We start from the raw sequence: 16,853 nt of genomic DNA, 5'->3' as shown, positions 1-16,853 counted from the left end.
TTATGCAAGTTTTTCGGAAATCTGTAAATTCTGAATGTTACCTTTTGTATGTAATCATGTACCCAACAAATCAAAACCACCATATGCTACATTTGCTGTAATAGCATTTCAGGTATTGGTATTAGATTTCCAGTTTTTATTGACTTGTTAATAGCTCACATGGTTACCAAAGGAGAAACGAAAGTGGAAAGAATTTGATTTTATGTAGCATCTTTCATGACCCTCAGAGTATCCTGAAGTGATTTTACGGCGATTTAAATACTTTTTGAGGTATAGTCACTATTATAATGAAGGCAGCTTACACATAGGCAAGTCCCACATACAACAATATAATGATGACCAAATAACCTCTCGAATGATGCTAGTTGAGGAATAAATGTTGACTAAGACACCAGGGTGTACTCCCTATCATCCTTTAAATAATGCTGAGAGATTTTTAAATCCACTGAGGGAGCAAATGGGGGCTCAGTTTACTTCTTATCAGAAAGAAGGCTCTTCTGACTGTGCAGCACACTCTCAATACTGTGCTAGAGTTCGTATCTAAATTGAATGCTTTGTTCTCCGAACTGAGTCTTGAATTCACAGATGTTGTGACTCTGGTGCAGTTGCTTCAAGTTAAGGCGCAGTGATGTTTGCATGAAGCTTTACCCCGATAGGTCATCTTGTCTGCTGACATTCTATTTTGGTAGCTGGCCTTGTGCTTAAAGTTCAAAAAATGTTTTAAAACCATTTTAAACACACAAACAGGAAATGGTCAAGTGTTCTTCTTGACCAATATCTGAAATCAATTTTTGGTGATAAATCCCACAGAGCATTTCCTGTGTTCTTTGGGCTGCGCATACTGCAACATTTGTGTTTGCAGACCTGTGCGTGTGTCTAGATATAGCATTATAAGTGGTACAGGTTAGTCCCCTTTTAAGCTACAGTAAATATTTCTGTGAACAGTTGCTATATTCTGTTTTGGAAGGCACTGACAAGCTCTGCAAAGGACAGTGCAAAACCCCTTAAAGCTGTGCTTCAACTTGACTGCTGCTAACATTGTCCATTCTCTGCTCTGTGGCAGAATTTGAAAATTTCAGGTGTCAGCTGTGACTCAGCTGGACTTATCTGAGTCACCAAATTTGTTCACATCTTGTTTCAGGGCTCCACAAAAATCTCGCATAAATGCTGTTTGATTTTGTTTTTTATTCACATTGGTTAATTTTAATTTTGTGGGATCTAAACATTTTCACATTGTACCAAGATTTTACTATTCCACTTGTAATGTGGATGACAATGGCTAGGCCAGCATTTATTGCCCGCCTCTTGTTGCCTTAGGGCCATTAAAAATCAAACAAAATTGCTTAGAGTCTGGAGTCACGTGTAGGAAGTCTAGGTAGAGGCAGCAAACTTCCTTCCCTAAATAGTGAGTCAGATGGGTTTTATGACAGTCAGCAATGGTTGCATGGTTACCATTTGATTAGCTTTTAATTGCATATTTCTATTGAATTTAATTTTTTTTATCTGCTAGGGTAGGATTTAGACTGGTGCAGTGACATTGCACTTTGCCATCAACTACACATACTATTATTTATTTCTCAAGTTGCAAAGTGCTTTTGGTTGATAATATAATTGGGTTTTGGCAGTTTTAATTTTTTTTAAATTTGTACTTTTATAAATCAGGTCATGTGAATCAATACATGATGACATAGCTAATGGTTTAAATTGCAGTTGGCCAAGAGTTGTGTTCTTGTGCTGACATAGGAACTGGAAGTTAGTTTTAAAAGTGGGGAAAGTTATAACATTGACATCTTTGGATTGTTGAAGGAAATACATTAAATGGAAAACTTTATAACTAGATGAAAAGCAATACTGAATCTATTTCATATAGTAACTGGTGAATTTAGTCTATATTTGCCACTCCTTAGATGGGTTCGTGGAGCCACATTTCTTTTTAAGTCAGACATGAAGAATAGCTCATTATTATAGATCAATGAGAATGAAGGGTTAATATTTCTGTTAGGTTGCCACACAAGAGGCTTCTACATATAATAAGAGCCCAGGGTATTAGGGACAAGGTACTGGCATGGATAGAGGATTGGCTGACTGGCAGCAGGCAGAGAGTGGGGATAAAGAGGTCTTTTTCAGGATGGCAGCCGGTGACTAGTGAAATTACACAGGAGTTGGTGTTGAGACCTCAACGATTCATGTTATACACTAATGATCTGGATGAAAGAACTGAAGGCATTGTTGCTAAGTTTGTACATGACGCAAAGATAGGTGGAGGAGCACGTAGTGTTGAGCAAGTGGGGAGGCTACAGAAGGACTTGGACAAGCTAGGCAAGTGGACAAAGAAATAGCAGATGGAATACAATGTGGGCAAGTGAGAGGTTATACACTTTTGTATGAAGAATAGAGGTGTAGACTATTTTCTAAATGGGGAGATCTGTAATCAGAAACACAAAGGGACTTGGGAGCCCTAGTTCAGGATTCTCGTAAGATTAACATGCAAATTCATTTGGCAGTTAGGCAAATGCAATGTTAGCATTCATTTCAAGACGTCTAGAATACAAGAGCAGAATGTACTGCTGAGGCTGTTTAAAGTTCTGGTCAGACCCTCATTTGGAATATTGAGCAATTTTGGACTCTATATCTAAGGAAGGATGTGCTGGTGTTGGAGAGGATGCAAAGGAGATTTATAAGAATAATTCCAAGATTGGGGCATGTCGTATGAGGATGGTTGGGGATTCTGGGTTTGTACGTCATGGAGTTTAGAAAGATGAGAGGGAATCTGATTGAAACTTTTTGAAATGAACAATATAACCTAAAACTTTTAATATGCCCTCTTGCAGGAAATCTGTCCAGTCTGAGTCGCTTGGGTCTGAGATACAATAGACTATCGGCTGTACCTAAATCATTGGCGAAATGTAGTGAACTGGATGAACTTAATCTAGAGAACAATAATATCTCCTCATTACCTGAGGTAAGCATTGGATAGGATGGCTGCAAAACTTGAACTTCTGCAAATTCTTCCTGAAAGTTAATAACAAATTATATATGTAATTCTCTAGTTACTTAAAAAAATGCCCTTGGTTCTTTGAGCCACTTAACAGTTTTTCCACCACATTTCAATGCTGTGAAAGAACGGCCAGGAGTATTCTTTATTCTTTGAAAATAAATTCAGTTTTAAAAATGTTTGAGTTTAAACTTAAGTACGTTTTCCAGATAACACCTCAGGAGGTCAGAACAAAAGTGGTAGCCAGGAATCCGAAAACATGTTGGGTCAATCATTTTTATTTTCTACCCCCTCTCCAGAAAGCTGGAAGTGTGAAAATATACCACCCTTCACCACAGCATATGCAGTGGTTTCATCTGGTTGGAGCATTTTGTAAATGGCAGTGTTCAGATATGGGAATTGCTTACTGGATATGGAGCATGTGTGGAGATAAGGCAAGTTCATATTTTGGGTGAAAGGTGCCAGCTTACTAAGAGGGGAGAAGAAGCAGAAAATGGGGAGGTCGTAGAAACAACACAAATACTCCATTCAAATTGTTGCACACTGAGTGAGGTTTTAAAATACACCAAAGATTTGGTTCTGTCATAGAATCATACAGGTTCGGCTCATTGAATCTGCACCGGTTAAAAACATGTTCCTACCTGTTCTAATCCCATTTTCCAGCACTTGGTCCATAGCCTTTTATGCCTTAGCATTGCAAGTATGCATCTACATATTGCTATAATGTTATGAGGGTTTCTGCTTGCATCACCCTTACAGGCACTTCGCTGGTGGTATGAATTATTATCAAACAATTGTTTGGAAGTCTAAAAGTACATATTTAAAAGAAATGGATGACTAATTAGACAAAATTAATCTTTTACAATAGTCAGCGGCTGGCTAAAACATATTGCATTTAGTAACACATTTCCTGTGATATTGTAATGAATCAGAGGATTTACTGTATTTATAACAATGGTGTGTTATGCTTTACATTATCAAGACTACTGAATTATACTAGGTCAAATCAATAGTGTATGACAGTACTTTATGACTTAATCCTTCAGGCATTTTGAAACTAGCAGTATGGATACTTTGCTAATATATTAGAGTGACAAGACTAGAAATTTCTAGTTTTGCAGTAATTCTTAAGATGATTTCTTGATGTCAGTACAGTTAAGTACATTTACATTAAAGGCACCATGCAAGTATAATGTTCCAAAGTATTTCACAGGGTAATAAAGCAAAATATGCCACTTGCGGTTTTTAAATGGTCAGATTGTTCAAAGAAGTTGCTTTCCTCCTTTTAAGACACTTCTTAAAAAATATCTATTGAAGAGAAGAGGCATGGAGACAGAATTTCAGAGCATTGGACTAGAAAACTGAAGGCACAGCCACTGACGTTGAAGATGGGGGAGGCGATGGCCTGGTGATATTATTGCGGGACTGTTAGTCCAGCCACACAGAATGTTCTGGGGACCTGGGTTCGAATCCTGTCACAGCAGATGGTACAACTTGAACTCCATTTTAAAAAGTTCAGTTAAGCGTCTAATGACGGCCATGAGTCCATTGCACATTGTCAGGAAAAACCCATCTGGTTCACTACTGTCTTTTAGGGAAGGAAACTGCCATCCTTACCTGGTCTGGCCCACATGTGGCTCCAGACCCACAGCAGTGTGGTTGATTCTTAACTGTTATCTGGGCAATCAAGGATGGGCAATAAATGCTGCCTAGCCAGTGACACCCTCATCCCATGAATGAATAAATAAAACAAAAATTAAAATCCAGAAGACTGAGGAGCCCAGAATCAGATCAGTGCTGATATCTAAGGATAATGGATTGGAGATTTGAAAACAAGGATGAAAATTGAAGATCTTTGGCTAGAAGTTAATGTAGTCACTGAGTCCAGGAGTGATAGATGAATGGGCCTTGATGCAAGTTAATTGAATCATTTATTGTCATGTGTATTCAATATAAAATACAGTGGAAAAATATATACCAACGCCATGCATCAGCGCCATTCTCATAACTTAAAATTGAAAAAAGAAAAAAAGAACAACTTAGAGAATCCAATTTTTCTTGCTCCATGCTACCCCAGCCCATGCCAGTCAAAATGAGTGCAGCAGAGATTTGGATGACCCTAAGTTTAGAAGATAGAATCTGGGAGGCCAGCCAGGAGCGTGTTGGAATAATCATTTTAGAGGTAACATTGGCACGACCTGAGGGTTTCAGCTGATAATGTGCTGAGACAAGAGCAAAGCTAGAAGATACTATAAATAGTTTAGGCAGTCTTGGTGATATATGATCAAAAGCTTGTCCCTGGATTAAATCTAATACCAAGATTGCTTATTTAGTTTCAGACCTTCCAAGGGGAAGAGTGGATTTTTTGATGGGGTAATGTAGTTTAGGGCCGAGAGCAAAAATGATGACTTCAGTCTCCTCATTTGGAGGATATTTACCCTCATTCAGTAGTGGATTTATGGAGTAGTCGTCTGATGGTTGAGGAGTTGAAGGAGTTGGCAATGATGCAGAGTTGGATTTCGTCAATATACGAGTGAAAATACTATGTGCTTTTGATTGAAGTTGTCAAGGGGAAGCTGAGAGATGAAACATGGGAAACCAGGGCTAGATCCTTGAGGAACACCAGAGGGGTTCAAACATGGAGTTCTGGGAGAACTGGGGATGTCTTTGGAGAAGGCAGGAAAGTTGGAAAAGGAATGGTAGTTTACAAAGATGGAGAGGTCTAGGTTTAGCTTTGTTGAAAAAAGGAGTGTTAATGGAAGATTTAAAGGAAACAGACGATATCTGAGGACTAAACAATTAACAAATTGATTGACATGGGGACTAGGAGGGGAAATTAAGTGATCAGAAGGTGCTGGTCTCATAGACCAGATAAATCTGGAGAGGCCATGAGAGGAGAAACTGGAGAAAGATGTGAGCCCATGGCTAGGGTAGCAGTGAACATCAGGGGAAGTTTGGACCAGTGGATTTGTGGAAAGGAAGGTAGCTGATTGAATAGTCTCTACCTTGGTGATAGAAGTCCATTAGTTCTTTGTACTTGTTGAAGGCAAGGGTGGAGGTGACAGGGGAAGGATTTAAGATGATAGCGTACAGTAGGGAAAAGAAACTAGGATTGTATTTGTATTCCAGTGTAGTGGAATAGAGAATAGTTTTGGCAGATGTGTGCAAGTTCCAATAGGATTGTGGTCAAGCCAGACCCAGTGATGGACAGATACCCAGTTGTCTGCTGTATCAGTTCAAATCAGTGTACCTTGGAAATGAGGACCATACCAGAGAAATGGCATGAGTGAAAGAGTACAAATACAATGCCCAAAAACTGGGATCATTGGGATTGAGACAATCCCAGATTTTGGGTTAACCTGGGTTTTGTACATCTAGCCTGTATAGTGCCTCAAATAATGCAGACCCTGAATATAATAAAGATTCAGATGTAAATAGTGAAGAGATCAGGATCCAGGTTAAACTGAAAGTCAGTGTTTTACCTAATGCTGCCTTTGGTCTAGCACGCTACCTCGTTAGAGGCCTTGAACTGTAAACACCAGATTGCGCCTTCTTCAGAAAATGTCACAGATGCCAGTGTTGATTGAGGCTGCCTGAGCCACATTGCAATCTCCAGCAGTCTTGTGTTACTCGCCCGAATTGCATACACTTAAAGACTGCCTGGTCCAAAGATGTGCGGGTTAGGTGGTTTGGCCAGGCTACATTGCCCCATAGTGTCGAGGGGTGTGCAGGCTAGTTGGATTAGCCATGGGAAATGCAGAGTTATAGGGTTGGGGTGTGAGTCTGGGTGGGATCTATTTGGAGGGTTGGTGTGACTTGAAGGGCCAAATGGCCTGCTTTCCACACTGTAGAGATTCTATGGTTGACGATAACCAAGACCAACAAAAGCCTGAAGAAGAGATTTCTTGAAAGACTGGGAGAGTAATTCTGCCTCTCAATGGGACTAAAATGTGGAAGCCCCTGTTTTGAATATGCAATCTAGAGACAGCAGAAGAAATGGAGTAGATGAATAATCAATTTTCCCTGAACCTAATGCAGACCCTGGGACCAGACTAGCATGTCAGTTCAAAAATGAAAGGTTCTTGGATAGCTAGATTTGAAATACTGTACCTCTAATTATTTTTGGGGGATGAGGGTATCAAAGATGGAGATAAAATCAGTAGCCGTAAAATAGTTATGATAAACAAAGTGCAAAAGGCTAGGCATTTTGATTTTGTTGAAGTTCATTTGAGTGAACTGGTTGATTTTTTTTCAGGAAAGATACTGAAAGGAGTAAGGCTGAGGCATAGAACATGGCCCATGCAGGTGGTGAGCATGGTGATGGCCTTACCTGTGATTGATATAATGGGAGGAGTGAAAGTAAGTGATGGACAAAATGATCCTGAAGAACTTGAACCAGGTCAAGGAGATAGCTGTGAATATGGATTGAGGTGTTTACGTAGAGGGGCATATTTAGGAAAGACTAGGTCGCATTGAGTCGTGATGGAGGTTGAAATCAGAGGAAGGCAGTGACAATATCTTGAAGGTTTTTATTGTACTTCAGAGAATGAATGATGGTGCGGAACAAGGTGAGATATTCAAAGAAGGGAGGACTCCAGAGGGGTAGTGTGTCAGGCCAAAGTGTGATTTGGTGATAAACACCACCAAGGTGACAATATATCTTAAGTAGCTTTTTTAAAAATCCATTGTTTCTTGTACTCTGCAATGTAACCACTGCTGTTTTTTAAAGAAAAAGTTAGTAATAAGTTAATGAACTATTTGCTTCAGTTAAGTATGTACTTACTGGTGCGTCCTGAAGGATGGCCACTGAACTCAAAATGTTAACTCTACTTTCTTTCCAGCGATGATTCCCGACCTGCCGGGTTTTTCCAGCAGTTTCTGTTTTTTGTCTCAGATATCCAGCATCTGCGGTTTGTTGTTTTACTTACTGACGAGTTTGTTTGGATCTCCATTACGTTTAATTTTAGAGCTTAGTTCGGTGCCTCATGCCAGTACGTGACAGTTCTGAGTCCTCGGGTAGTTCTGAGGAAAGGTCATCGGACCCGAAACATTAACCCTGATTTTTCTTCACATATGGTACCAGACCTGCTGAGCTTTTCCAGCAAGTTGTGTTTTTGTTTCTGATTTACAGCATCTGCAGTTCTTTCAGTTTTTATGACAGTTCTGTCTGACCCTAAAATCAGAAAATTATAGTAAACTCATTTATCCTTAAGTAGCCACTTGCTTCAGATCTAGGTGATCCTGCTGAATAAAGATTTCACGGTAATTTTAAGTAAAATTAAGTGGTGTTGCCTGAGAACCGAGCATGATCTTTAGGCTCAGTTGCTCACTGCAGGAAATCTAAGGGAAATCCCTCTTTGCTGTAACGTTAAAATAACCGGTGAGGTGGCTTTTTCCACAGTTGTGGTTTTGTAAATTTCATAGATCTTCTGGTACCAAGAAGTACGGTGGGGAAGGTTTAGTGATAGTCTTGACTCTGTTTATTGGGCATGCTCTTGTGTATGAGTTTTCATGAGACAATGGACACTTTAACTTCTCAGTATGGTTAACCTCATTCGGTTTCTCATGAGCTCCAATTTTTGATTCCTAAACTTAAATAATGTGAAGATTGTGTCCATGTTAAAATGTACGCTTTTTGTGTGTATTGTTTTAAAAATTTGGTGAACTACTTTCTTCTAGATTAAGAATTGAAGTTTTCTTTTCCCATAGGTACTTAATGCAGTTATTTTATGTTCTTTAAACATACACACTTTCAAAACAGAGGAAAAGAGACTTATCAATATTAAATTATACCCTCCACTCTGCCTCTCCTCGACCCCCCCACCCCTATTCCCCACTTCCCTCCTTCCTCTCCCCCTTTCTCTTCTCTCCCCTTCTACTCACAGGGCCTTCTGTCAAGCCTTGCAAACTTGACCAGCTTAACATTAGCAAGAAATTGCTTCCAGTCGTATCCAGTTGGTGGACCCTCACAGTTTTCAACTATCTACTCTCTCAACATGGAACACAACCGTATCAATAAAATACCTTTTGGAATATTCTCCAGAGCTAAAGTGTTGAGTAAGCTGAACATGAAGGTAAGTATCGAAGCTTATAAACTATAGGGAGAGGTTCAACCTGATTCTAAAGTTTGAATTCTGCTAGCAAAAATAGCTCTGAACACTATCCTATAAAGGACGAAAATTTAAACTGATGAAAAATTGTTTCCTGAAATATTGCTAAGTTCTTGATCCAGTCTATTTTGTCCTAGTAATGGGCTTACATTACTGTTGAAGTTACTTTTTGTGTGTATATTGCTACTGTTCATAACTGATCTATTTTAAAATCTCAAGTTTTTTTAAAGCCTCAATTTCCTGCCTGTCGACTTTTAAACTTTATTATCCGTTTTTCAGATTTCAGCAAAAATTGGAAGTGTGCAATAAAAATGCTTCTTGACAATCGGCTGACATCCACCCTGCTTTAGTTCTTTGGCTAATCATTTACAATTTTTCATTACACTAATCTGACTTGATCATCCTTTCTGGTGTTGGAATGCATTTTGAGTCTTGGCTTTCGTGCTTGCCTGAAACTAATTTCAAAGGCTCCCATTTTCCTGTTGTTTTACCACCTTTATCTAACTATCTTGCATCCTAAGTTCGACAATTATGCTGTTTTAAGTACAAATCTAGATGTCATTGTTCATAGTTTCTACTTCTAGTTGATGATCTCAGACAAAAATTAAAGCTGTTATTTGATCAAGATTATAATTTTGGCAGGAGTGAAGTGAGTTTTCTTCAATATGATTGTCAAAAAATCATCTTTATTTAAAACTGGTTTGCTCTCCATTGTTGCATTTGTGCATTATACAATGTCTGTTTCTCTCATTTCTCAGTAGATGATCATTTCCAATGAACTGATCATCACAACTGGACTTTAGCAATTTATGCGCAGTTTATTTTGTAGAAATTCTTCAAGTGCTAATTTTGGATTGTTTGTAAAGCCATCGCATGGGCCAGGAGTAGGACAATGCAAAACTTTATTAAAAATGCAGGAACTGTTTTACCGCCACCAGTTTAACTTCTATAAATTGATGCACCACTTTGAACGTTAAGGGAGAATTCAATCATCAAAGTAAATTGATGATTGTCCCTCTTTAATCATTAATTGTGGAACACAATATCTTGCAAGATATTGAAAAACCTTCCAGAAACCACCCAGAAATGACGGGCTGCCTCGCTTTATTGGGCAGCATAATGACTCAGTGGTTAGCACTGCTGCCTCACAGCACCAGGGACCTGAGTTCAATTCCAGCCTCAGGCGACTGCCTGTGTGGAATTTGCACATTTTTTGGGTGGCACGGTGGCTCAGTGGTTAGCACTGCTGCCTCACAGCGTTAGGAACCCGGGTTCGATTCCACCTTTGGGTGACTGTGTGGAGTTTGCATATTCTCCCCGTGCCTGTGTGGGTTTCCTCTGGGTGCTCTGGTTTCCTCCCACAGTCCAAAGATTTGCAGGCTGATTGGCCATGCTAAATTGCCTCTAGTGTTCAGGGATGTGTAGATTAGGTGGGTTATAAGGAGATGGGTCTGGGTGGGATGCTCTGTGGGTCGGTGTGGACTTGTTGAGCCGAAGAACCTGTTTCAGCACTGTAGGGGTTCTATGAATTAAAGATAGACTTGATCAAAAAGTTTGTCCAATGATTTGCTTAAGAAAATACCCACTTAAATTTTCTTTCTGGTTGAATGATGTGCCTCCTGGTTCCCCATAGGACAATCAGCTAACTTCACTTCCACTGGACTTTGGAACCTGGACAAGTATGGTAGAACTGAACCTTGCCACCAACCAACTCACAAAGATTCCAGAGGATGTGTCAGGACTAGCTTCCCTAGAGGTGAGAAGGCTGATCACGATATCTTCCTAATTGCTTAAAAGCTTTAGTTGAAATGTGAATGTGCGAATAGTTTTATATTATACATTTATAGAGGGTGTAGAAATAATTTTAGGAAATATGGCAGGAAAATCTTGATTATCATTAGTCTTAATTGCTGAAAATTAAAGATATAACAGTGCAGAATTTCTTTTGCATTGTTTGGAAAAAATGAAATTGGCTAAAGTGTCTTTCAAATGTTATAAAATAAGATTGAGACTCTGTATCTTAAAAGTGACTACGTAGAAAGTAGAAGCACCCCTTTGAACCTCTCTGTGGTTCATTATGATCATAGCTGATCATCCAAATCGGTAGCTTGTTCCTGCTTTTCCACCTGTTGCCATAATAATAATAATAATCTGCCTTCCTGTTTTTGCTCCCAAAGTGGATAACCTCACATTTATCCACATTACACTGTATCTGCTATGTATGTGCCTACTTACTCAAGTTATTCAAACCACACTAGAACATTGATTCATCCTTCCCACAGCTCACCCTCCGAGCCGTATTTAGTCAGATATCTTATGTCTGACTCTTCCATTTGTTTTATTATCTTGTAATTATTATATTTCTATGGCTCCTGTATTTTCAGAGTGGTGAGAAAAACCCATATTTGTTCCATTTCAATTTTTAGCCTGTAAGATTGAATTGTTGACATGAGGTGAAAAGACTAGCTGACTAGAACAGTATGGAATCAATTCAGTTACCTCACAGCAAGCAATAATGTTAAAAGGAGACTTTTTCAGTTCAAGTATGAAAAAACCTGAACAGATATGGGACCTAATTCAAATTTAGTTTTCACCAGAATGATCTTCAACTATGTTGATTATGAACAATGCGCAGTTTGCTCATAAGCTAGTGACCAGAAGTAGTATTATAATACTTAAGCTCTCAAACAAGCTTGAGACCTTGACAGTTGGAAGCTCTTAAAAACTCCTTTTGTAAGTTTTAATTAATAGCTGTGTTGTTGTAAGGAAGGCCAACAGAAACTGTGTACTTAAGAGCATAGTTGTGTATTGAAATAATTCATGTCTAAATTTGAAGAAATTGTATTTTCATCTTGGATCAAATTGCCTGCCCAAACTGTTCATGGGATCAAAAAAAAGTGTTTAAGAAACAACATTGATGTTCTTAGTAAAGTAAATGTTGCCATAGTCCTAGCAGACCTCGATCTTCAGAGATGATTGGTTTGGCCTGAGGGTCACCATGCCTCAGGTGAGGAGCAAAGTTGAGAAGAACAATGGTAACCTCAATCAGAGCAGGAATTGAACCCACACTGTTAGCATCGTCCTGCATTGCAAATCAGCCATCCAGTCACTTGAGCTAAACAATTCCTTTAGCACATGTGGAACTTGAAGATGTATCCACATTTTTAATTTAAAAACAAATAGTTGAAACATTCACTTTGTGAGTAAGATAGAAAAAGTTAGAGTTTTTAAAAAAAGTACCATACTTTTCTCACTTTTAATGGGGTCCATCTTAGCAACATGGAATTTGAGAGAGCATTTGACTTTAATTACAGCAAATGCAAGTAGATTGAATATTTCTCCAATGACCAGTCTGTTTCATTATAAAATTGTCTGAATTTGGTGCTCAATTCAAATTTGAGAATCCTTTCTGTCAAACAGAAAAAGATCAAATCTCCTGAAATGTGACTCAGACTATAGAAGGATGTTAAGACTTAATGCCAGCTTGGAGCCTTCTACATCTCTGGGGGTGCTTTTGTTACTTGATTTGTTTCTGTAGCAACTCTGAATAAAGTGACCCACAAACACTACGTATAAATTTATTCCAAAGCATCAGCTGCTGTATTCCAGATCTATCAATCGGTCATTGTTTTCTTGGAAAATCTGTACAGAAAGTGCTATAAATCCTTGTTTCCCTTTAATCCTGATGGTTCATTCACGACTTATTCTTCCACAATTGCTTCTTTTCCAAAAATAGCTAACTTTGACTCTAAATAGTTTTGCTGATCTTGCCAAATATTATTTTCTGTTTTGGTGTTCTTCTAGCTTCTAATGCTATTTCAGCATTATCTTGAAGAGATATGCTTTTGAGTATGTTTTTGTCCAGTTCAATTTCACCTTTATTCCTGGAAATGATCTTATCTGGTGAGCAGATTATCAAGTGATATGAATTTTCACATTTTTTTCCCCCAACAACTGAGTGTTCCTTTAATAAGCAAGTGGGAGAGCCATAACACAGTTGATGTATAAAATTCAAGTGAATTTACTAACCCTTGTGTGGTTTTTGTTTAGGTTCTTATCTTATCAAATAATCTTCTTAGAAAACTGCCTCATGGCATTGGGCACTTAAGAAAGCTACGAGAGTTAGATTTGGAAGAAAATAAGCTTGAATCTCTTCCAAATGAAATTGCTTACCTTAAAGATCTGCAGGTGAGTGTAAGCTTGTAAGTCCAAGGAAACAAACCCATCTTCCTTAACACTTTTGTCCATTTGTGCTTAAGCTTATGCAATGTTAGCTTAATCTTCACAGTTTCTCCTAGAGTTTTCACTAAATTTTTGCTTCTGTTGATGGATTTTGAAGTCTTCCATTTCCCTCGTTCTGTTTGGAGCACATGGTATTAAGAGGATCTTGACTTGAATTTCTTGCTACTGTTCAATAAGGTGCACAGTTGCATTTTGATTTGCTATGTGTTAAATTGTGAGTATGCTTGGCTAACACAGACAATTAAGATATTAAACATCATTGGAAGTTTTAATAATAAATGTAGAATGTGGACCTTAAATCAGCTTGGCTATGTCACAAAATATTTGTGCTCAGAACATTTATCCTGAATTTCTTCCTACTTGTCAGGTTTTAAGTTGTATATAATGAGGAGTAAACTGATGCACAATTGAGTAACTTCTTCAAAAGAGAAGGAAATAGTTACAAAAATTGAATGTTGAGAACATTCAAATTGTGAAATTATTATTGTTAACTCAGCTTTTTTTCCTCATGGATTTCATAAACAGGGCTATCTTTTAGCATGTGATGATTTTTCGAGGATGGAGTTGTGATCTAGGTGAAATGCTAAATAACAGCTGTATGACTTGCTGGGTAACAAATATTCTTTAAATGACAAATTACCACCCCGCTTTAAAAATTACCAACGTACCTCTCTAAAAGGCTGCTAATGTAATAATGATGACATTTTATTAAGGGAGATCATGAATGCCCTTTACCTGATAATATGGAGCCATGTCATTAGGACAACAGATCATATATTTAGATGACAACAATGTATGTTTTTTAAGCACTTTTAAAGTAATAAAATGCCACCAAGGTAAAGAAATATTAGGTCAAATCAAGGGTTATAGAGTATCTCTTGGAGAGAAAGTGAAGTAGAAAAATGTAAGGATTCCAGGATTCAGGGCTTAGACACCTGAAAGTGCAACCTTAAATTCGGGTGGTGGGTGGTACTCAAAAGGTCCAAATTACATGAGCATAGATACCTCCGAGGGTTGTGGTGCTAGGAGAGTGCATAGAATAGGGGACGAAACCAAGAAATTTAACTAAGGAGGTTATAGGCTCAAGTCCCAGTCCAAGACTCGAGCATTTTAAAAAAGAAATGCTTGGCTGACTCCAGTATGTCAGTGAAAGCCTTCTTTCGAATGAGAGAATAAACAAGGCACCATCTACTTTCTCAGGTAGACATAATAGATATCAGAGATGCTATACTGAAGAAGAACAGAAATGTTATTCTTGTTATCCTGGCCAATGTTCATCTCTCAATCAGCACCACAGAAACAAATTATCTAGGCATTTTCACATTGATGTGGGAACTTGCTATGTGCAAATTGACTGCCTTGACAAAAGTGAGCACTTCAAAAGTCCTTCATTGACTGCAAAATGCTTTGTGACATCCTGAGGTCGTGGCTGGCATTTTATAAATGCAAACCTTTTAAAACATAGAGGTGGGAAGGAATAAACAATTATGACATTTGAACTTACTTCTGGCACTTTTAAACTTGTATTTACCATGAAAATGATCTTTTGCTAAATGAACTTGTATCTTTTACAAACTGAAACTTGTCCCCTTTTCCGTAAATTAAATATAACAGTTTGTCATAGAACTAACAATACTTGTATTGCAGTTTTGTACACAGGAGACTAAATGCTCTGTCCCCTACTCTGTGTTCCTGGCAAATAAAGAGAATATCTCATTAAGTTATTATGACAGGCTAAATCTAAAAGTGTTTTTATTTGTAAATAAGTTAATTTTACAGAAGCAGCAAATCAACAGCAAGTAATTAGTAGAACAAGATTCGACTGAAATAACACTTGTAGTTTACACATCAGACCACAACATAGTTTTGTGTTCCACCTTATAGAAAGGGCGTTGAGACAAAACAGTTCATCTAGCACTGATGCATTAAGATCCGTCTGCCATGACGAAATATTTACGGGGAGAAAGACTGTTTGGAAATCAATGCAGTTTAAATTTGAACAAAGGCAGTTAGGAGAACATTTGGATTTAAAATTATAGAAGCTGGGGTAGCATAGAACTAGAGCTATTCCAGTGGTTGAGAAATCTCAAGTTGCAAGCAGAGATATGAAAGAGAGAATTTGTAATTTGGCGCTTTTCATAACCACAAGACATTGCGAAGCATTTTGCAGAAGTGAGTCACTAGTCGACCAGTAACCAGTGTGGGCATTGTATTGTCACACAAGCAACAATGATGCAAGTAAATCAGTCAATCTGATTTAATGGTGTTGATTAGGAGTTGCACGTTGAGCAGGGCAATAAGGAACCATTCCATTCTTTTTCAGATAGTTTTGTGGGATATTATACATTGACATGAGAGGGTAGAAAGACCTCATTAAACAACATATCAAAAAGAACATAATTCTGAAAGTATAGAACCACGCTATCAGCCTAGATAGTGCTGGGCCTTAAACCCATGATCACCTTACTCAAATACCAGATGTTAACACTGGGCCACTGAATTGAGGTTTAAAATTGACAGAAGAAACTTGCAACAATAGTTTAGATTCTGTAAAAGGCACCATCTGATTTCATGACTGAGACTGGAGCCAGGTCTGTATTTAAGAATAGAATGAAGTAAAGTGGAATGAGGTGATATGGAAGTGTGGTTGGTGACTGCTCATGTAATTCTACTACTGGTTTGTACAGCTGTTTATGTTGTAATTTCTGCATCATTATGTGGCAAGCAGTTAGGCTCAATGACTTCCCTATGACTTTGGTTTTTTTTTGTAGCACCAAGGTAACTGCATTCTCTCAGGCGCAGATCTCTGAAGTCCAGTGAAAATCATACTAAACAGAAAATGTCCTTTTCTAATTTTAAAGTATAATGGAGCTCTGCTTCTTTCATGTTCTGCACTCTTTGCGGTGTACTATGTTTCAGACCTCAAACCTAAACCTACACGATTGCACAACTGATGTCTTTTAAAACAGTTTGCAAAACCTATTGCACATCACTTGGGTTTGAATTGTGTCAAAGTGCAATGTGCTCAAACTTAAAATCTTGCAGAAATATAGCCATGCAATTTGACTAATGCAGTGTACAAAACTAACTGCACCATCTGGTAAGATGGCAAATATAATTTCAGATACAAGATGTAGCCTGGTATACCTAGGCAGGCCTTCCACTTATGTATTTGGAGTCCTGTGTCTTCGGTTAGACTTGTAATCCTTACTGATAAGAAGTTTGACTGCCCTGTCACTGAATGCTTTTAGTGTTTTTGACAGCGACACAAGTCAGTGTGCTATTGCACAATCTGAACTCTGTAATGATTTGTGTTTCCTATGTTACGAGAATATGATCTACTTTGGAAACATTGTTCCAATTTTAGTAGTGTTCTGGTTAGTTAATTTTGATAATTGCTTACATTTAATTGTTGTTTTGTACTCTAAAATGAGCTCCTCAGCCCTTGTATTAATATTCTGATCTCTCTGTAGGCCTCTGTCAATACTCTAAGCTCCACTGTAATT

General features: G+C 38.1%; 1 protein-coding gene across 2 annotated transcripts in view; it reads left to right on the top strand.

Moving 5' to 3' along the window:
• Window positions 1-16,853, top strand: part of shoc2 (SHOC2 leucine rich repeat scaffold protein) — a 64,287-nt gene that overhangs the window by 41,017 nt on the left and 6,417 nt on the right. For both annotated transcript variants that reach the window (XM_020532318.2, XM_048608858.1), the window contains 4 exons: window positions 2,832-2,962; window positions 8,881-9,069; window positions 10,739-10,861; window positions 13,156-13,293. In XM_020532318.2, coding sequence (XP_020387907.1) covers window positions 2,832-2,962; window positions 8,881-9,069; window positions 10,739-10,861; window positions 13,156-13,293 — 581 coding nt within the window. The remainder of the gene's footprint in view (window positions 1-2,831; window positions 2,963-8,880; window positions 9,070-10,738; window positions 10,862-13,155; window positions 13,294-16,853) is intronic.

Source organism: Rhincodon typus, chromosome 20, assembly GCF_021869965.1.
Source record: "Rhincodon typus isolate 14 chromosome 20, sRhiTyp1.1, whole genome shotgun sequence".
Classification (NCBI taxonomy): Eukaryota; Metazoa; Chordata; class Chondrichthyes; order Orectolobiformes; family Rhincodontidae; genus Rhincodon; species Rhincodon typus.
Note: the sequence above shows the minus strand (reverse complement) of the source record. Positions and strands in the feature narration are given on the sequence as shown.